At 38.8% G+C, this 23,579-nt stretch overlaps 1 protein-coding gene across 1 annotated transcript; it reads right to left on the reverse strand.

The window, feature by feature from the left end:
- Positions 1–9,482: 9,482 nt before the first annotated feature.
- On the reverse strand, positions 9,483–20,743 carry slc6a4b (solute carrier family 6 member 4b; the record flags this gene model as incomplete). The annotated part of the gene is made up of 13 exons (XM_084114742.1): positions 9,483–10,431; positions 10,551–10,718; positions 12,250–12,350; positions 13,044–13,143; positions 13,436–13,567; positions 14,562–14,674; positions 14,816–14,943; positions 16,339–16,442; positions 17,203–17,337; positions 17,417–17,555; positions 18,928–19,147; positions 19,299–19,433; positions 20,524–20,743. The coding sequence occupies 13 exons, from the start codon at positions 20,741–20,743 to the stop codon at positions 10,351–10,353; spliced, it is 1,776 nt and encodes a 591-aa protein (XP_083970868.1). The 3' UTR covers positions 9,483–10,350.
- Between the last annotated feature and the right edge of the window lie 2,836 nt (positions 20,744–23,579).

Below are 23,579 nucleotides of genomic sequence, written 5' to 3' on the forward strand. Positions count from 1 at the left end.
TCAGCTCGACGCTGCTGTAAGGTCCTAACGCCGTCGGGTTTAAAGTTTAAACCAACATCAACATCCCAGTGGAGGCCCTTTGGTTTCAACTGATATTCTATGCATTTAAAAAACTTGTCCATATATGTTTTTGAGGCAGACTTTTTACATTTTTACTATAAATCCGAATGATGATGCTCAGGAGAATATTTTTTTGCACCCAATGCAGGTCACTCTGCAATGCTTGATTCTGTTTAGTCAGTATTTTTATATAATTAACTTTCCTTGTTGCAACATGCTGGTGCTACTATGTCTGTCATATTACTCTGCTATCGTAGAGTGTGGCCTTAATCACAAAATTAATCCCTTAACCAAGTCCAAACTTTTCTTCTTTTTTTTCTGTAAGTGTGCAAAGATTGTTTTGCAAGAGGCATTGTATACATGGTTATTATTTTTTTTACCATAGAAATAGTTTACTTTTAGAATTACATTCATGTTAAATCTGTATATTTGTTAAATAATAAAACAAATTATGAATGATAGACCCATAGTGAAATGCTCCATGCTTTAGAACAGAGATTCCCCAATTTTTTTTGTCAGCAAAAACCTTTTGACCTAAATTATTTATTTGAAGTAGCCTACCCCTTTAGAAATTTAAGTAAATATTGAAATCATTTAATAACGTATTTGCATTTTCACGGTTAGCTGATGTCGGTTAATAATCACAGACATGCAGGGGAAAAAACAAATAAAATATTTCCATTATATACTGTGCACACACTCACTGGCCACTTTATTAGGTACACCTTGCTAGTACTAGATTGGACCCCCTTTTGCCTTCAGAACTGCCTTAATTCTTCATGGCATAGATTCAACAAGGTGCTGCAAACATTCCTCAGAGATTTTGGTCCATATTGACATGATAGCAGTTGCTGTAGATTTGTCGGCTGCACATCCATGATGCAGATCTCCAATTCCATCACATCCCAAACTCTATTGGATTGAGACCTGGTGACTGTGGAAGCAATCTGAGTACAGTCAACTCATTGTCATGTTCAAGAAACCATGATTTGTAACATGGCATATTATCCTGCTGGAAGTAGCCATCAGAAGACGGGTCATGAAGGGATGGTGTAGCAGCCCTTCAACTTCATAAATTATTCTCAAATTATTACTGCCAAACAAATCAAGCACAGAGTAGTATAACACTTCAAAGAACACTTTAGTTGAAGGTTACAGTAATATTTTCCAATCTCTGACTCTAAACATGCATCGTCTTGTAACGTGCCTTCTCGTGACTTCTTGTGTTTTTATTGAACGAGCGTGAGCGTGAGCGTGGAGAAATTAGTCCCCCCTGCAGATAGCATGATGTCAAAATAAAAGTCACATGAAATAAAAGTATGAAACAGAATAGTCATAATAAAACACTGCTAGTGGTCATCTACACTCCCACCACTCATGTTATGAAGAGTGAAGACAAGGATCAACCTGGCTGAACGGCTCATACTTGAGTCCTATGTCTGTATCAGTGTTTCTAGATATGTGCAGGTGAGTACTACTTAATAACTGAGAGAGAGTAGCCTATGTCATAAGGGGATAAAGGTGTAGACAACTAGACTGATCACTCACTCTCGAGGAGAAGAACTAGTTTCTGAATGGGCCTTTCTATAATCAAAGGTTTGGTGGGGCGATCTCGTTTAACTGACGTCCTTTCTCCTACTAACACCTTGACGCGACGCACTAGTCCATCGCTCTCCTTTGTGGTTTCAACCACTCGGCCCAGGTGCCACTGATTTCTAGGGGTGTCTTCCTTTATAATGACTAAGTCATCTACCTTAAGGTTGCGTCGAGTCGTATGCCACTTTTGGCGTGTGGAGATGTTCATGAGATATTCTCTCTTCCACCGGCACCAGAACTGTTCGACGAGGTACTGGACTCTTCGCCACCTTTTAGTTGCATAGACATCTTCCTTCTCAAATTTGCCAGGCGGTGGAAGGGCAATCTTGGACTTCATCAGTATGAGATGGTTTGGAGTTAATGGCTCGAGCGAGGTAGGATCATTTACCCCGTTTACGGTTAATGGACGGCTGTTCACAATGGCCATTGCTTCATAGAACAGAGTTCGAAGGGAAGAGTCGTCGAGTCTGCCTGAGTATTGACAGAGTGTGGCATTTAGGACATTACGGACAGTCCGAATCTGGCGCTCCCAGACGCCGCCAGCGTGACTTGCTGAAGGAGCATTGAAGATGAACTCACATTGCCTTTCTGCGAGGAAGCTCTCGATTGTTTTAGTGTCACATTGCTTCAGTGCTTCTTTGAACTCATTTTTAGCTCCCACAAAATTGGTTCCTTGATCGCAATGGAGTTGACGAACGGCTCCTCTGAGACTGATGAAGCATCTTAAGGCATTGATAAATGCATCTGTGGATAAGTCCTCAAGCATCTCAATGTGAACAGATCGAGAGGCAAGGCAAGTGAAGATTAAGCCATAGCGCTTTTGCTCTTTGCGGGCTTTCTTAGTGATGAATGGGCCGAAGCAATCGATGCCGCAGTATGTGAAGGGAGCAGAGACTTCTACACGCTCCTTAGGAAGCTCTGCCATGCGTTGTTCTTCTGCAGGCCGTCTGAGTCTTCTGCACTTCACACATCTGTGTATCAGCTTAGCAACTGACTTACTTCCACCGATGACCCAAAACCCATTGGCTCGAAGTTCTGTTAGAGTTTGATTCCGGCCTTGGTGACAGATCCTCTCGTGGCAGTGGGTCATGATCAGCTTGGTAATATGTCCTCCTTTGGGTAGAATCAAAGGGTGTTTGACTTCTAGGCTTAAGGATGACTGATCTAGTCTCCCACCGACACGAAGTGCTCCTCCTTCTAAGATGGGATCCAAGCGAAACAGAGGGCTGGAGTTTTGAAGACTTTTTCCCTTTTGAAGTATCTTCATCTCTTGGGGGAATGCTTCTTCTTGTGCAAGCCTCATTACTGATTCGGCAGCTCTCTCGCGTTCTTCCACACTCACAGGTTTGCCAGGATGGGTTTGCTTTGAATTCAGCCTCTTGATTCTTGCGATGACTTTCAGGAGTTTTGACCAGGAGGAGAACCGATTTAGACGGGTAAGAAAGTCTGACTTGGAAGGTTCAACTTTAGTTGTAAACGCCTGCATTGACCTGACCTCAGGATCACCAACAAGCAAATCAGGAGTGAGGTGAGACTCTGGATGTATTTCTTGTTCCCACAGGAATTTGGGTCCTGGTAGCCAGTTTGTTGAGGAGATGTCTACTGCATTGAGACCTCTCGACGCATGGTCAGCAGGGTTTTCTGTTGTGTCTATGTAGTGCCACTGGCTGGGGCTGGTGTGTTCTCTGATCATTTGCACACGATTGGCAACGAAGACATGGAACCTTCTTGCTTCATTGTTAATATAAGCCAGGACAACTTGGGAGTCAGTCCAGAAAAATTCTGCATGGATCGGCATTTCAAGCTCGTTTCTCAGCATGACACTTGATCTTGCAGCGACCACTGCTGCTGAAAGTTCCAATCTTGGAATGCTTGTGAGTTTTGTAGGCGCAACTCTAGCCTTTGCCATCACGAGGCTGCAGTGAACTTCACCATCTTCATTCTTGCTTCTCAGATAGGAACACGAGCCATATCCTATATTGCTGGCATCCGAGAAGTGGTGTAGTTCCCTCATGACAGTTTTGCAGAAGCCTTGTGGTTGGTAGCATCTCGGTATTGAGACTTCCTTCAGCCTTTGTAGGTCGCTCTTCCATCTCTCCCACCGTGGACTTAAGTCTTCGGGAAGTGGGTCATCCCATCCAATGCCTCGACGGCACAGCTCCTGGAGGATGCACTTTCCAGTTAAGATAAATGGAGCCACGAATCCGACTGGATCGTACAAAGAAGCAATGATGGATAGGATGCCGCGACGTGTAGAGGGCCTGGTCTGTGGGTTTACATTGAAGCTGAAGGTGTCATGTTCAAGGGACCACTGGATACCGAGAGCACGTTCTGCTGGAGCTGCATTTAGGTCCAGATTGAGGGGTTCAGATGTGACTGCTCTCTCAGTTGGGTCCACAGAGTCCAGAACTGACCTTTCGTTTGAATTGAACTTGTGTAGACGCAAACCTCCTCTCTTGCACAACTCTCGTGCTTCAGCGATCAACTTCTTTGCTTCTTCTACGGAGGGGACGCTGATAAGCCCATCATCGACGTAGAAGTTCTTTTCAACAAAGGCTGACGCTGATGGATACTCTTCCTTGTGTTGACGTGCCAAGTACTTCAGACCAAAGTTGGCACATCCCGGTGACGAGGCGGCGCCGAATAGATGGACAGCCATTTGATACTCTTGAGGCTCTGCTTCGAGGTCTCCATCCTCCCACCAGAGAAACCGTAAGTAGTTCCGTAGTTCAGGAGAAACGTAAAACTGATGGAACATTTTCTCGATGTCGCATATGATGGCTACAGCCTCTTTCCTGAAACGACAGAGCACTCCAAGGAGAGAGTTGATCAGGTCAGGACCTGTTAGCAGTGTATCATTTAGTGAGACACCACGGAACTTCGCTGAACAGTCAAAGACGACCCTTAGCTTCTCTGGCTTCTTGGGGTGGAACACCCCATGGTGTGGTATGTACCACGTAGTCTGCTGTCCTGTCACAGGAGAGGCTGGCTCTGCGTCACCTTTCTTTATCATATCTTTCATGAAGGCCTTGTACTGTTCTTTATACCGCTCGTTATTTTTCAATCTTTTCTTTAGGTGCTGCAGTCGAACTGTTGCCAGCTTCTTGTTGTCTGGTAGCAGAGGAGGCTCTGTGTTCTTGAACGGGAGGGGCATTTCATAGTGTCCATCTTTCCTTTGAGTTATGTTGTCACTCAGGAGCTGAATGAAGCGAACATCGTCTTGTGACACATACTTGTCTTTGTCTGCATACTTCCTTTCATTGAAGTCTGATTCCAAGACCTTCAGCACGTCAGTGGTTGATGGCGCTGGTATTTCCTTCACTGTCACTCGATGGACGAACCTCTGGTTTCCCTGGCGATCCAGATGTGGATTGGATGAGCCTACGATGCTCCAGCCGAGTTCCGTTCTCTGGGCAAATGGATCATTTTCGCCTCCTGTGACGACTTCCTGGGGGGCTAACGCCAACGGGCAATCACTTCCAATTAGCAGTCCCACCTCACAGTCCTTCAGCAGCGGAAGTTTGTTTGCTAGATGCTTTAAATGAGGCCAGAGCAGCGCTGTTTTGGAAGTCGGGATGTAGGACTTGTCGACCGGGATGAAACCACGAGTGTAGGCTTGGCGTAGCTGAATCTGTTTTTGAGACTGTAGTCCTCGAACTTGTAGACCGTAGACACTTTTGCTTGCTATGGGTGTGTCAACAGATGTCATGGTGCTCAGTTTGAGCTGTACTGGTTTAGTCTCCACGTTCAGCTCTTCGAGTAGGTCTTCCAAGACGAATGTCGAATCACTCTGCGTATCCAGAAGAGCATATGTTATAACTTCTTTCTGTGGTTCATTTGCAGATGACATGAAAACAGGGACGATGCTTGATGTGGCAAAGACGTGCCGCGTCACTGCATGGGACGTCACTTTGATCTCCTCCTGACTAGTGCCTTTGTCTGTGGAAGTGGACTGTTTCTCTTTTGCTTCCACAGATCGGTTCTCTCTCTCTTCATGTAGACAGGTGGGGTGACGTCTGCTGCATATGCCACAAGAGTGTCGCGTTTTGCAATCCTTACTGTTATGTCCCTTTCTCAAACATCCGTAGCACAAATTGTTTTCCCTTATGAAGGCCTTCTTATCTTCCAGAGATTTTGCTGCAAAGGTAGGGCACTTTACGACGCCGTGCATCTCATCTTTGCAGATAGGACAAGGTGGCTTTGACTTGGTGCTGAACACTTTCTCTACCTTTTCCGTGGGATTGTTCCTTTTAGTGTTTGTGTGAAGTGCTCTAGCTCTCTTGGGCTGCCTGTCATCTGTGGCCTTGATCAGAAGTGGAGAGGCGACAGGGTTACAGGCTATCCGAGCCTCCTTCTGGATGAACCTTGTGAAACAGGAAAAGCTCGGGTAATCCCCGGATTCGTCCAACCTTTCTGTGACGACTCTGCACCATCTTCGTGTGATCCAGTCTGGTAATTTCTTCAGCAACTTGTGGTTCTCTTCACAGTCGTCCAAGATGGCCAATCCTTTCACATGAGGCATCGCTTCAACGCATCCTTGCAGGAAGTCAGCAAACTCTCGAAGTGCAGCAGGATCACTGGTACCAACCTTGGGCCATTTCATGAGCTTGTCTCTAAAGGCCTTTTGCAGAATGAAGTGGTTTCCGTACCTTTCTTCCAGGACCCTTAAGGCCCCTTGATATGCTTCTTCTGAGTTTCTATAGAAGAATCCCTCTACAGCTTTACGTGCTTCTCCACTCAGATAGTTTTTTAAATAGAACATTTTTTCATGAGCTGGGAGAGGCTGGTGGTCTATGAGGGCCATGAAGGACATCTTCCAGTCTACATACTTTAGGGCTTCGCCAGAGAACTTTGGTGGCTCAGGAGCAGGCAGGCGATTCATACTGAGTGAGTTAATGAGTGCTTGGGTAAGGCCATCTTTCTCAGGAGATGCTAGCGCATTGGCGTGTGCTTGTGGAGGCTGGTATGCTTCGGCCTTTGGATTAAGCTGGCCTTTGAATTCAACTGTGAGATTAGTCTCTTTTAGCCAGTCTCTGGAGTCATGTTCAAGGCTCTCGTATGCGTTTACTCTCGCCTCTGCTATTCTTACGTCTGACTCTGCTTGAATTTGCTGTAGTCTTTTCTTTTCCTGACGCATGTTTGCCTCTATCCTTTTAAGAGCTACTTGCTTTTCTTCTTCCAACCTTTTAAGAACTAGCTGCTTCTCTTCTTCTAACTTGCTAAGAACTTCTTCTTGAGCTTGTATTTGATATACTGCCTTAACCTTTTCTTGTTGAGCTGCGAGTTCTGCTCCCGCATCTACATGTTTGCTTGAGCCCTGAGAGTGGGTTGAATTTTCTGCTAGAGAGAGTACAGTATCTGTCCTTGTGTGTCCGAAGATAGATCCATACTCATCCTTCTTAAGTGCCATCCTCACTCGTAGTTTCTCAAGTTCTGGATTGAAGACCTCATCTACAGTTTCTAGCCGCATCTCTATTATTTCGCTGATCTCTGCAGTGAGTGCTATACAAGCATCCATTTTCGGAACAATGTCTGGGGTGGCATTGTGGTTGCGTTGAATGGGCTCATAACATTCACTTACTGCACTGTGTCGAATTTGGATTTCTTCTCTGATTTTATTTAGTTCATCTTGAGAACAGAATGATTTTAGTGCGGTCCTAACCTTTCCTGCCACTTCTTTCCAAGAGCCATAAGCTCTCATGAATTCTTTCTTGTGTTTAATGGCTTCCTGTTTGTGCATCTCTAATCCCTTTTCTGTAAATGTTCTTTCGCGTGAACTAGACCTGACTGGCTGTGGGTTATCTGTTTTCATGGGTGGGTCGTGTGTGCTAGCTACTTCTTCTCCATTAAGTGACATTTTGTTGAAGTTGTGTTGCTGTTGGGTTATATTGAACTACTGAACTATAGTTTAATTACTGAAATATAGCTTAATAACTCAACAAATACTTAATATCAACATGCACTGGGCGATTATCATCAACAAAAAATGTAGGCTAACACACAAACAGCTTAGCAATGAACGCTATCATATGGATCTACCCATGAATGAATTTACATTTAACAGGTTCAATTAGTTCAATAGTTTTTTTTTTTTTTCGTTTTTTTTATTTTTTATTATTAAATTACCCTTCTGTATCTTTAAATTCACCTTTCAAATGTATGATTAAATCAGAGCATCAAACATGTACAGTATACTGTTTATAAAGGTGACTTCAGTCCATTACATAAATATCACTGTTCGCAATCAGAGTCCCTGTGATTTTATGCAGCAATCAGCATAAACGAAATAGACCGATCTTGCCTGGGTGCCGGTTGAAGTGAGGGCGTTTGAACAGAAGGTGGCAGTCTTGTACACAGAATGGCGGATGGCAGTCCTAACGTCGAGTTGAGTTTCACTCCACATCGAGCGACGAGTTTTCACTGTAGCAGCCCTTCAACTTCATAAATTATTCTCAAATTATTACTGCCAAACAAATCAAGCACAGAGTAGTATAACACTTCAAAGAACACTTTAGTTGAAGGTTACAGTAATATTTTCCAATCTCTGACTCTAAACATGCATCGTCTTGTAACGTGCCTTCTCGTGACTTCTTGTGTTTTTATTGAACGAGCGTGAGCGTGAGCGTGGAGAAATTAGTCCCCCCTGCAGATAGCATGATGTCAAAATAAAAGTCACATGAAATAAAAGTATGAAACAGAATAGTCATAATAAAACACTGCTAGTGGTCATCTACAGATGGACTTGGTCAGCAACAATACTCAGGTAGGCTGTATTGTTTAAATGATGCTCAATTGGTACTAAGTGTGCCAAGAAAATACTCCCCACACCATTACACCACCAGCAGCACCCTGGCAGGATGGATCCATGCACCAGGCACCAACAAGATATTTTCTCCCACAGAACTGCCCTCACTGGATATTTTCTCTTTTTTGGGCCATTCTCAGTGAACACTATAGTGAGGGTTGTGTGTGAAAATCCCAGTACATCAGCAGTTTCTGAAATACTCAGACCAGCCCGTTTGGTTAAGTGATTTAAGTCACTTAAATCAGCTTTCTTCCCCATTCTGATGCTCAGTTTAAACTTCAGCACATAAATGCATTGGCTGATTAGATATTTGCAAATAGCCATATGTCAAAGAGCAGTTGAACAGGCGTACCTAATAAAGTGGCCAGTGAGTGTAGGCCTATAGGCTATACATTTTTTTTTTTTTTTTTTTTTACCTTTTCAACAACTGTTCATGAACTTTAGTTTGATAAATCCTGCTTTAGATATCACCTCAACTTCACCTCATGAAACGCTGTTATTGCAGGTCACATACAGTTTGTCACTCACTAGCCTTTTCCATGCAACTCTTGGTCTTTCATTTGGGTAATTAACAGAAGAGCACAGAGCCTGCAGGCCTTTTGTTAGGTTCCTCTGTAGTTGAATCTGAGGTCCACCTCTACTCCAGTCGCCTGCACTGAAGCCTTTGATCCATTCTGCGGCCTCTGCTAGAAGTGGCTGAATGTGGAATAGCATTATCTTTTCTCTATTCTCTCACCCCATACCTGAAACTGGCACAACTGAGCCGCGTTTCCCAGAGCTGCGATTGGTGGCGATTGAAGATCTAGTCTTTAATAAAACATCTCATTTAAATGCCTGACACAATGCTGTTCTCTTACCCCTTGTGTGTTTGCAGATGCTGGATACTGCAGCTCAATGCAAATCAACATGTTAATTAAGGCGCAACAGTGCAAGGCTGTTCACACTAAGAGAACGAAGGTGGGAATCACATACAAATCCATAGCACTGGATGGATGGATGGATGGATGGATGGATAGATACGAATATTCAGTACAGCTTTATTAATTTTCCAGACATATAAGCAAAACTCTCTGCCACAACCTACAGTGCAGACATAGTATATGAACCACATTTTCAACTATCCATAATAAGACATTCATAGCAATTTAGTATTTGGTCACATCCAGAGTTCAGTAACATCCTCAGTTCTTTATTTGGAAAAAAACGTGGGAAGAAAATGAACACGTTACACATAGCTAGGATTTGGGCTCAAGTTCTGTTAGAGAATGAAAATTTCAAACAGTCATGTAGTCTTAGTTCCAGATGAGGAACAGAAGAAACCCTTATTTTTGTCATTTTTCCTTTTCTTGGTGAGGCACAATATCAATACAGGTTTAACAAAGTTTTGACATGAAGTAGCTACAATATTTAGGCAGAGTTAAGGCAGAAAACACCATAATGATTAAATCTTGACAACAGTTATTTCTGGAAAAAAAAATGTGTATGAAGTTTTCTGTTCTCATTTTCTCATTGGCTGAATTTCTAGCAATGAGGTAATCTCACTTGCATGTATCTCAGAAAACGTACGTGTATGACTTACAATGTAAAAAAACTGAACTCTTCATTTTATAGGTAATCCTTAAATTAAAGACAAAACATCAACCTTTATAAATTGCACAGCATGTTAAAATGAGGGACTTTAAATTGAACGTCAGTTTTCATTTTCCGTATTAAATCGAATTGTACATCACTTTCAAATAGATCATCTTTGATGGTAATTTCAAATGGACAAATCCCTGAAACTATGCAAAAGTTGCTCTTTACCCTTATAATAAATTCTTAGTTTGCTGTGGACACGTCACCCAATATATGAGGCCTTTTTATGTGAGTTGTGTTTTTCTCTCAGTGGTCTAACGTACCGGACTCAACCCCATACTGTCAGCATGGATATCTGGCAGGGTTCTCTCCGGTCGCAGACATACAGCAAGGCGCTGAAATTGGATTGAAAACAACACGTGAACAACTTTTATCCATTTTATCAATTAAATAGACTCCTCCTGAGATCTATAAGAATGTTTTTCAAGTGGAGTGGGTGTAATCCATGTCTCACCTGTTTAAGAGAGCCCGGGGTCCACACGAGCTTGTACACCATGTATACGGGGATCCATATGAAGGAGGAAGCTCCGATGACAAAACCAACCGTGATGCTCCAGTCTGGGAACTTGTAGTCGAATAGCGTGAGGGGTTGAGGGTTCAGCAGTGAGCTGATAATAATGTACTGAAGAAATGAACAGGAAAAAGTCACCATGAAATCAAAATGGACAATTCTTATTTTTATGGAATATTGCAGTATTGGTTATAAATTATTTATCCATGCACACCATTATGTTTTTGCCCTCATAATCTTTAATTAAAATAATTTCCCCTTCCTCTTGCAGCGACATCTCTTCTCTGATGATGTGTTTACTGGCGTGAGGGCTGGACAACCTGTCACTCACATGACATCACATCAATACCAAACCACAACGATCCAATCAATTCCTGACGGAAAAAATCAAGTCCCTACATTTTTTCTTGTCTGTGAAGCTGTTTCCCTCGGATATACAGTCAAACCAAAAATTATTCAGACACCATATATCATTTTTTATATTTTTTTGCTAGTGGGTGCAGGACACTATAGTTAATTTATGTAAGTGAGGATAGCAAAATTAAGTAAACTGTGACATTTTATACCCAAAACATTTTCATACAGTGGACTACCAGTAAAATGTATAAAACTTTGGGACCAAAAATGATTCAGACATTTTGACTGAACAAAATTAAGCATTGCTTGGTAATTGGTTGACCTAAATAGCTATTATCTAATTGTGTACTTTAATTTAACAGCTGACGGCTATTCAACCCAATTAATTTGTGAGACAGTCTAACAGAAGGATGGCCAAAACCAGTGAAATACCAACTGATTTTATAACTCGGAGTTCCTGTCATATTGTATTACCATTTTCTAAACTATAGCGAATAAACTGTGATAATGTGAGAAATTTTGAAGGTGTCTGAATACATTTTGGTTTGACTGTAGTTCACAATAGAGAAGAAAAGACTATCGCTGCTTCTATTTCACGCTGACTTTAAAGTATTTTAAAGTGTTTCTTCGAAATATGTCATATATTATTTTAAGAGTCTTTAACAATGAATTCAGAATTCAGAATACTCTATAGGTCACTGCAGTCTCTGTGTGAGTTCAGGTGGATTGATATGTTTGAGAAGGCTCTAATCTGATTATTTTATTTTCAAAAGGTCCATATTATACACATTCCTATGTGGTCTATGGAGACTAGAAAATTGTAGAGTGGTGGCCTTTGTGTCTTGCAGGAACAGAGACAAATGTCTTCTCTCCAGCATTTCAAATAATGTCTCAGAAGATGAGACAGGCAGCCGTTTATCATGTTTTTTTTAAAGAATGAAAAAAGCAAAACAGGAAAACTACGATTGTGGAAATGTCAGCCGTGTGTGCCAGCTCAGGCCTGTTGGGATTAGCTATAATGCATGCAGAAGTATCTAAAGAATACTAGGCTGTAAGAGTGCATGCAGTCTGACATTTGCAGACTGGGAATTGTGAGCGTGTGGACAGGTGAGAGGATGAGATTATAAAGGTAATAAGGGTGGAAAGGAGGTTGTGGGTGCTTAAATAGTTTTGAGCGCATGAAAGATGACTTTAACATTTCACCGGTCGTCGCACTCTAAACAGCGGTGACACTTTGCACATACTGTACTGAATGATAAATCAGAACATCTTTGTTTAAACTTACAGCAAGAAATGCTGGGCTGATGGCAACCCAACATACTTTCCAGAACAATCCTGGAGTATATCCCAACATTGACTTGATATCATTGCTGAATCTGTTAATACCTGGAGAAAATTAAATAAATGAGTTTGTTTATTTTATATATTGAACATTTTGTTCATGCACACTTAGACATGATGTTTATATACCCAGCTAACATTAAACATTCTCAGAACTTTCCTAACATTCTGGCAAGGTTCTTTCAAAGTTATGAACAAACGTAATGTTAATATGACGTTCGTTCAGAGTTATCTGGTCTTTAATAATGTTCTTAAAACTTTAGCACAAAAACATTATCTATATGTCATTCATGGAAAGTTTCTCAGAAACATTTTGGTACATTTCTTCTTTGGTACATTTCTACATACATATCTTACATTTTTTTAAATGTTACTACTTTTTTCAAAGAATATTTTTACAGAATGTTCCCATAATGTTTCCAAAATAGATTGTTGCCTTAACATTCGCATAACCAAGAAAAAACATTTTTATAACATTTAAAAAAATGGATGTTTTGAACGTACAGAGAACTTTTAGAACATAATAGGAATGTTAGCAAAAGTTTCTCAGAACATATTTTTTGTTAGCTAGGTATATATACACATTGTAAAAAATTATTACAGTTTTAAAATGTAATTTGTTTGAAAGCAGCTTAATGTAATATTTTTTAGGAAACTAACATACTTTTCTTTGATGAATAGAAAATTCAAAAGAACAGCATTTATTTAAAAGAGAGTTTTTAAAATAATAAATCTTACCATAAAACCAGGATACTGCCGTGGCCTCCAGAAAAACTACAGCTATAATTGAAGAACCAACTCCAAATTCTTCCAGTAACTTTACCACATATGCACCACCCTTGCAAGAAAAAAAAAAGTTACATAATAAATTAATAAATACTGTATATTGCTGATTCAAACTCAGCACACCCCAATTAGAAATCACAAGGAGCAATTTTTAAGTATATTTTTTTGGTGAAAACATATAGATGTTTATTAAATCTCATCTGTCCTGCAAGCTATGTAATCAAATGATATATTCTATACTCTATTATTATCATTTTGTGTTAAGATGCTGAAATATACTTATTGTATTGGTAAACTTCACTGAACGTAGGCAAACCGAAATCCAGAGGTTCATTGAAACTCACTTTAGTAAGGGTGCTGAGTGAGCCCAGAAAGCAAACAACCACCAGTCCAAGAACAAACAGCTCTCTCCGATTGGACAGGACATCTGGGTACTCATCCATTACAGCTGTGATTATGGCCTCTAGCCCACCAAACTGAGGTAGAATACATAAATAGACAGAAGAAGAAAAAACAAAAACACAACCATATATTTACATTTATGTTTACAGCTTACAAGGCGGAATTTTTATTCTACTTCTTCACAATGTTCAGTTCAGCTGGAATTGTTGTACAGACACCATTCAAACAGTTTTGTAGATCATTTCAGACTTTGATGTGCCATTTACTATTGTTTTATAAAAACTATACAAATTGAAATTCTCACACTGGCTTACATCAGCAATGATGTCACTAGTTGTGTCCAAATTCAGAGGCTGCAGCCTTCAAAGGTCGGACCAGGTGTTGTGAAATGGGACGGTCTAGCCAATGGAGGACTGTTCTTGTAGTCAACTGTGACAGCTGCCGTTGATGAGGAACAGTAACGTTTGTACTGGACTGGACAGGGTTCACAAACTGTCTAAATATGTACACCATGGTCCATTTCTGTATATAATAAATAGTATAAACTATATATAATCTCATATTAGTAAGATAAAAGTCAACATTTGAACCGCTTTTTATTTATTTTTACATTTGTATCATTCTGTATTTGAGTAAGTTGAGTAAGTTGAAGTTAAAGAAATTAAAATAAAAATCTTGTCGTCACTGGCGCACAATGAATTCTGGTGTAGGCAAGGCTGCGAAGGATCCATCTGTTTTATCCTTCATTTCATGGGAAACGATGGCCGCATTTGGAGGCCGCGTGTGAAGGAGCCTTTGAATTGGGACAGCCTTCGTGTGACGCAATCGGCCTTCGAAGGATGCAGCCTCTGAATAGGGACGCGGCTAATGTAGTAATTGCATATTAAATTGAGCGTTTTACCTAAAACTTTAACGCTATTCTGTTGCGACCTCGGAAGCACTGGTATTTCTGTCTGTATTTCTTTTTTTTATATCTATATTTATCTATATAATTTATCAATTATATACTTCTGCTGACTGCACATGCATATTTTGTGCACATTTACAGGTATAGGTGTATATACATACAGTGCTGTCTAATCCAAGAGTAATCATCATCACAAAGAAGATGATGGCAAAGAAAGTCGATCCAACCATGTTTGCAATGGCTTCTGGATATGTAATGAAGAGGAGACTCGGTCCTAGAGGAGGTGGAGAAATTCGAAAGATAGATTTGAAGTAAAAGTAGAGAAGCTTTATTTGTAGGGCTGAAAGCCACTTACATATTTGAAAGCCACAATAATTTAACTACACTATTATGATAAGCCAAAGGGGAAGCTCACCTTTGTCCCTGGCTACGTCCTCAACGTTTACATTTCTCTGTTCAGCCATATATCCCAGGACAGTGAAAATAACAAATCCTGACACAAAACTTGTCAGGCAGTTCACCAGACTGGTTACAATAGCATCTCTGTACAAAACACATACAAAAAATAACTTACAAACTAGATTTTTACATTTTCTTGCTTGACTGTGCAAAACTCATTATGGGTGGTTTCTATGGAGTTGCTATGCAGTTGCTCTGGGTGGTTGCTTATTGGCCCAAGTCTACGTGATATTCTTGTCGTTATATGACTTGGTCCCTTTAGATTGCCCACCTGCCTCCTCATAGTCTTACAGTAGTACACAATTCAATTTCCCCTGACTCAACTATGCTGCCCATTCATCTCTTCAAACTGGCCTTAATTCTCAGGTCTAATCTTGTTTTTATATCATTTAGCCATGAGGCAAGGTATTTGTTTCAGTTCATCATGTGATTCATCAGAGCCCAGTTCATTTTGATGGCATTTCTCCTCAGTTAGTGGACACAGAGCCAAATGCAAATGAATGGTTAAGCTATAGATAGAATCAGAATTAAGAGTGAGTGGGAATCACATTGGCCAGAATTGGCAGGTCTGTTTTGTTACTAATACACAACTGTATCACTGAACCAAATGTCTGGGGTCAGTACAATTTTTTTGTATTATGCATTTAAGTACTGTGTAATAATATTTAACTACATGTACTTACTATTAACTTACATTACTTACACTGTACTTACTACTTACTAGGGTTATGATTGGGGTTTGGTTTAGGGTTAGTTGCATGAAATTATGCATAATTTATAGTTATTACTACAGTAACATGTAACATGTGTAACAAGGACAGGCTGCCAATGTTTTTAAAGAAATTTATACTTTTATTCATCAATGATGCATTAAACTGATCAAAAGTGACAGTAAAGATTTATAATGTTACAAAAGATTTCTGTTTCAAATTAATGCTGTTCTTTTGAACTTTCTATTCATCAAATAACTTTGAAAAAAAGTATCACTGTTTCCCCAAAATATTAAGCTGCACAAATGTTTTCAACATTGATAATAATAAGAAGAAATGCACCGAATCAGCATATTAGAATGATTTCTGAAAGATCATGTGACTCTGATGGAGTGCTGAAAATGTAGCTTTGCCATCACAGAAATAAATGACATTTTAAAATATATTAAAATATAAACAAAAGTTCATTTAAAATGTAATAATCACTTTTGTAAACAGTATTTTTGATCAAATAAACAGTCTTGGTGAGCAATTAGCATCATTCTTTCAAAAACATAAAAGAAATCTCACCACACTTGAGAACGACAGTGTGTGTTTTAAGAATTACAAAGAATTAATTCACGATTCATGTATTAACTCAAACAAAGAGTAGATATTATTCGTAATATCTTGAAAACAAACATTAAGAACTCGTTGCAAATGCTGATGAATAGAAGAGGTTGAAAATTCCAGTAGATCAACGTAATGAGAATGAAGGTTTTGTCTGTACCTGTAGCAGTTATTGTTGAAGGGATTGTAGCTGGACAGGGCAAGCAGCACGCCAAAACCAGGACCAAGAGAGAAGAAGATCTGCGCAGCTGCATCCACCCATACCTACAAAACATTAGATACTGTAAATGAAGTGTGGCTACCGTAGAAACAAAAACAAGAAAACAGCTCAATAAATTGATCACAGTATGTGAGTAAAAATTTGAATCATCTTATACTAATAATTTAGAAAATTCCCTATGTTTCAATTTAGGATGCAATTTAGGACATTGACATAACAGTATATAGGGAATAGGCGGTGCTTGCTCACATCTGAAGATTTGTGTGAAGAGAAATGTGTGTGTGTGCATGAACGTGTCTCAATGAGTATGAGAGCCTTTCATGATGGAAAAAAATTCTAAACCAATTACGCATCTCATTAGCCCCTAGTGCTTTATTTTTGCTTCTCATCACGGTTCTCTGCAGCGCTGCATCACCTTGCAAAGAGTACTGGGCTTATACAGCAAACATCACAGGGATAGAAATATGGAGATGCAGTTTACATATTTCCTCCATTGACACTTTATGTATATATAAAATATTAATTTATCTATCATTTATTTTATTTATTGACTTTATGAAATTTATGAAGAAATATGCCCTTTATGAAGTCAGCTCAGCTGCTAGTGATTCATGAGTTTCATGACCAAATGCCTGAGGTCCTTTTTTATTACTGCATTACATAAAAACATCAATTTTGCCTTCAAAAGATTATAGCAGCAGATTTAAAAGGGAACATATAAGTGAAGGATGTCTAGAAACAACACAAACGAATATAACAATAAATCAGTGTTAGACACAAAGGGAAAAGAGAGAAAGCACTCACGCTGGTCTCCTGCAGTTTCTCCCATTTGGGATTGAGGTAGAACACCACTCCTTTCCACGCTCCGGGCAAAGTGGCACCACGGATCATAAGAATCAACAGCACTACATACGGGAGGGTGGCAGTCACCCATACAACCTGAGAGAGACATGGATGAGAGGATGTGGAATGTGCAATAAAACACGATTCATTTAATTTTTAAGGACTCCGGAAGGACCTTTCCTGAAGTCTTGACTCCTTTCCACAGGCTGAAGTAGACAATGGTGAAGATGAGGAAGAGGCAGAGCATGAGCTGCCAGCGAATGTATCCCACATTCCCAATCCCAGATGATTCATGAACTGCCAGGACATTCCTCCTGTTTTAAGATGGATTTACAAAGGTGCAGTCTGAAAATATTCATTATTATGCTCTCAGTGACCTGGACCACAAAGCAGACACATACAATACTTCAGTGTACACAAGTTTACTAAAATATACACTGCACTATAAAAAAGGTTCTGAAATATAAGAAAGAAATGTTGGCACAATATAAAACATGAAAGCAGTTCTCCACAAATACAATTATTTTTGTAGGTTTGTTTTTTTGTGGCACTTAAACTGTAAAGATTTAACTGAGTTCATTATGCTAAATCAACCCTTATACACTCGACTCTATGTTTGCAGAGCAGCGGACATGTTAAACCAAATGAGGAAAAGATGAAAAAAATGTTGCAAAACTCTTATGAGATTCACTCTAGTGACAGTGCTGGGTAGTAACTGATAATATGTAATCTGGATGTATATTCAGGCAGTCCACACAGCATAACAAATACAATATTTAATCTTTTTGTGTTTTATTTTGATTGTTTTTATCTTTAAAGTTTACATTTTTATGGTTTAATTAATGATTACCTTTTCAGCAACTTGCAACCCCCCTACAGTTCTTTCACAAACCCTAGTTTGGGAAACCATGACATAATGTAATGTTTAATGCACTTTTGTTGATGACAATGTTCAACATACTTTTTTGTTCTCTTTGTATTTTATATCACTATAGTACAAGATGATCCAATCAAAATCTATGTAATAAACAAGTTAAGGCCGAAAGTAATCTAAAAGTAATCAAAGTCCGATTATATTACCTAAAATGTGTAATGTAGTAGATTACGTTACTAACTTCAATTTTCATCATGTAATTTGTATTCAGTAATGGGCTTCGATTTGTAAGTAATCTACTCAGCACTGTGTGTGTGTGTGTGTGTGTGTGTGTGTGTGTGTGTGTGTGTGTGTGTGTGTGTGTGTGTGTGTGTGTGTGTGTGTGAAGAGTTCAGATGCAAAAGCCTCTAAGTGCCATCTGAATTTTTCTTCTAGAATGATCATTTTTATCAAGCTTGTATATTTAAGTTCAGTAATTTCACTTAAATGACAATTCATAGGTAATTTTCATTGCCATTTACGTGAAATTACTGAACTTAAATATACGAGCTTGATAAAAATGATAATTCTAGGCTTTTGCATCTTAACTCTTTATATATATATATATATATGCTGTTCCACCTTTTAAACTATGATTTGTATGTAGTAGTCCACATTTGCAACATTCATCTATAATGCTGTTCTCCCCCCCCCCCCCCTTTGTCATTTCTTTTTGCTATATCTATCCCTCATTTTCTTTCCCTCTCCTGCTTCTGTTTTTCTTTCTCTGTCATTTTTGCTCCCTTTCAGTGCAGACACTTACGTGCACTTACGTGTAAAACTCCTCGGCAGGTGAGCGTGAATAGTTTGTCCAGGTCACATTGTCTTTTCCAAAGTAGTTAGTGCAGTTTTCTGTGTTCCATTCATTATCACAGCTGGTCCAGGGCAGAGTGCTGCTGAAGGAGGAGTAGAAGTAGAACAGAGCCCAGGCGATGATGGTGTTATAGTAGAAGGACACATACAGTGCAATGATGCAGATGGCGAAACCAATACCTGACAAGGAAGGGGAAATGATCTTAGTGTTTTGTTAATGAAATCTCTCAGTCTCATATACTCGTTTTTTGCCTCTTTCCATTCGCCATTTAATTTCATATCCATCCAGACTTGCAAAAAATTGCAATATCGTATAAGATATTTATCTTACCTTTAAAAATAGGGCAAATATGTTTCCATATGGATATGGCACCTGTTCTGTGGAACTGTCCCAGAGCTAACTCCATGTAGAAAAGTGGCACCCCACCGAATATAGCCATCAGGACATAAGGAATGAGAAATGCACCTGAAGAACAGAATTAGAACAGGTCTTTTTTCCTTCACAACAATAAGTGAGATCAACAAGGGGGAATTTGCAGACTTTAAATAAGCGTATTAAAAACAAGTATACTTAAAACATTCCTTTAACTAAATGTTGATCTGTATGTCGATAAAGCCTGTTCCATTTCATATAATAGGCTACTTTTAAAAAGAAAAATGGGTAGAGGAAATATATGTTTATACCGGTACATTTGTGGTCTGACACTTATTGATCTCAGTTTCTGCACAGATTAAATCATGAATAACTTTTGCATGATTGATGACTGCAGCTGGCAGTATATCTGCTTCACAGGTGTACTGAGGTAGAAGTTTAAATAAACAGAATTATAATAAGCACTGCTTCATATATTGAGAATAGAAACTAAAAAAACATCTTTATTGAATCTGGTCAGTCTGTATGAATGGATATCTGGTAGAAACAGGGTTTGGAAACCATGTGTGAATAAAAAACAATAACATTACCCCACAGATTTTAGTAACTTTCTACTTTTTGTTACATAATTTTTATTACACATAAAGGCTATTAGATCAAATATTATATCTTGATTTCAGATAGCTTATAAAAATATTGGGTTTGTTTTCCCCTACACTGTAAAATAAATGTCATGATGATGATGGGTGGAAACAACACTTTTAACAAATTTAATTTCTACTCGATTTTAATGAGGGGGGTTTTCAAAGTGAATGAGAGGCTGTGGCTGCAGGTTGTGGCGTTGGCATCACTTTGATTTTGCTTAAATTTTAGACACCTAACTTTGCAATTTTAGTAGGCTGAAAATGTTTAGTGTAATAAATGTTCAGAAAACAGTTTATGTTGCTTATTTGGAAGCTAAGAGGTTTTGTAAAATGCTTAAAATGAACACAAAAAAAAATCTATTTCAGCACCGTGGACAGTTCACTCGCCCAATAAGACTGACACCTGCACTTAATCAATATTTTACTTGTCATAAGACACAATTTAATGTTTTTGTGACTGATTAGTAGCCTACTGCATAATGTAACTGACATTTAATTAAAGTATAAATACAAACTTTTCATAAAAGTAAAAACCTTACCTCCGCCGTTTTGATAACAGATATATGGAAATCTCCAAACATTTCCGAGGTCTACCGCAAACCCAATTACCGATAAAAGAAAATCCATTTTTTTGCTCCATTTATCGCGGGATTCTGTCTGAATGATAACGGGCACCGGGTTGCTGTTGTACCCGGCGTTGTTTGGAGGACCCGGGGCGCAGAGGTTCCCGTGAGCGATTACTTGCTCTTGGTGCGGCATCTTCGGTGATCCGGTGACTTGGCAAACTGCAGAAGTACTAATAGACTAAGTAAGAAATGGCTTTTGCGAGTTTTTCCAAAGGTAAAAAGTAGTAAGAATAGTGTTTTTTTATTATTATGCTCGACGTGCGGTCAAAAGAGTGTGTGCGGGGGACCGCAGCATGCTGCTGTGGTTGATTTCCCTGCTGGTGGGAGTAAGAGCTTCAGGATTAACCAAGAGTCCCCACCTGAGCGCGAGAGCTGTGATCGAATGAGATTACACACGGGAGCTGCGCGCGACACCATCACTCACCCCTGACATCCCGCGCGCACAGCACTGATATCATTCAAGTGGACTTTTCCAAGAGCGCGCTTGAGTCCTCAACAAATATTATAAACAAATATTGCTCTATTTGTCAACGTAATAATGACAATATTATGAAGAAGATGAAATAAAAGTATGGCCACTGTGTAATTTTAATGGAAATACCATTTATGTTTTATAAATGAATTAATTTAGCCTAATACTTTCTTACAGTTTTTCTCAGTTGCTTTGGTGCATTTCTCACATCACTATTTACATTTGCACAACAGTTAGTTCAACCTCCACAACATTTAGTCATTTGTGCACATCATAGTAGCAGTTTCTCATTCCTTCCAACGAATTGCAAATGCTTTTGGACATGCATGCATCAATTGCTTTCATACAACTCTCTGCTGTTTTATAACATTATCATTTGCTTATGTCATGTCAGTCAAAATTAACTATACTTGTGAATGCTGAATAGTCATTCCATATAAAACTAATAGTCCTCATTTCATTGCTTGAGTCATTACATACAAAAATGTTGAACTAGTTGTCAAAATCTGTCAAGCAAATTTTACACATTTTTAAAATCTTTTTTCTCTCAGGTGAATCTCAGCTTTCACTGATGAGGAACGTCTGGATGTGCATGAATGATTACAGTACTATGTTATATGTTCAGTTCCAATATGTACTGCAATATTGTTTACAGTTGTGCACAGCTCTACCCAAAGGGAGTTTATGTTTGTTAATAAGGGTGTATTTTTTCTTTTGCACAATGCTGTGAACAAATTAGAATTGCAAAGAGCATATGCAGTAAAAATGTGAAACATACATATTCAGTGTCTTGTACTCAGTTACCTCACTAAATACAGTAATGTGTAACTTTACTGTATTTTTCAAATGGCTGTGCAAATAGTGCTGTCTTGAGCATTTTCAGGTAGTGTCACCAAGATCTGACTTTTTTGCATTGGAAAACATTTACAGAGTAAACTGTCATAATGAAAACATGACAAAGCCATTTGACTATCTTGACATCAAACAATGGTGTCAGGACTTTTCATCTTGATGACACTGACACTTTCATTGACAGCATGAATACTTGCTTTTGAGGAATGAGCTATCCATTTTGAGCAAGTGACACGCTTTTGCAGGTTATCAACTAGGTTTTGCAGTTTGTACTAATTGTTTTGAGAACTGCATTAACTGTTGTGCAAATGTAAATAGTGATGTGAGAAATGCACCAAAGTGACTGAGAAAAACTGCAATGACCCCTGCTGGAATTAAAGCTGATAGGTCTCTAAAAAACCAGGTACTGTACTTAAGATTATAAAGATGATCATAGTAGATGTGCTCAACCAGATAGATTTTTACCATCTAAAACCAGTTAATGATTACAATATTAGTCAGAAACCAGCTAGTATGCACTGTAAATAGCCTGCATTTAAGTTTTAATTTAATTACTGATGAAGAAAACTATAATAACTTATCAAGTACAATTGACAGAAATTATTAGAAAGTTAAACAAAGATGAATTTTCCAACAGAACCTTTATTCTGTTTATTAATTTTGACTGAACCTGTGTCATGATTTGGTTACAGAATCAAACAGTCACAAAATAAAATTACATGCGGCATATAAATGACAATAACCAAAAGGGCTAGGAACAAATAAAATAAAATAAAATAAAGCCTAATTAAAGCACCCACAGTACAATCAATAATACACATTTATGTATGGGAAATAGACATTAATATTTGGGAAATAAGTCTCCTTTACATAGCGGGTAGTTTTTTTCAGTTTAAAGTAAAAATATATATATTTTTTTAATCTAACAAGTGATACTTGGTAGATTGTTACTTTAATCGAAATCAGGTGCCTGACAAGCAAAGTAAAAAAATATATGATATTCTAATTTCAGGGTGTTTTTTAGTGTTAAAAACTGGAGATTGTTTTTGTTTACTCAAGTTGTTTATTGTCTTCACCTATCGTATACCGGTACCTTGCATTAGGCCACTGTATTGGATGAAGAATGGATTGTAATGCTTCAGACCCATGTTATTTTGACAGCAGAGCAGTGTGAATAACATTTTGAGTTTCTCTGGCTTCCTGAGCAGACATATGTAATATTATTTACAGGAGATCCAGGAGAGTGTATCTGCTCTGTGGTCTAACTGTCCTCGTTAGGTAAACCTAATAAAAAGAGTTTGAAATCAAATCCACAGCTTTTAGCACGGGCTAATCGAAAAAAATCCTAACTAAATATAGAGACTGCAGTAATCGTGTAGGCCAGTGGCCAGAGAGTGCAGCAAATAAAGTTAGACTCTCAAAATTGAAGCCTCCATGAGGCTTGGATCAAGTGAAAAAGACGAAGTCCACATAGATTCATAAGACATGTGCGACTGCATATGCACATTTATTGCTATTCATTCTGACTACCATATATTAATGGTAATATATAACATATATATTGCAAATATACTGCAATTAATTGCAGCTTCATAAGTTGTAACAGCAGAAAATAATTAATACCTACTTTAAATGTAGTGATGCA

This window comes from Abramis brama (assembly GCF_963993115.1).
Source record: "Abramis brama genome assembly, chromosome: 5".
NCBI lineage: Eukaryota > Metazoa > Chordata > Actinopteri > Cypriniformes > Leuciscidae > Abramis > Abramis brama.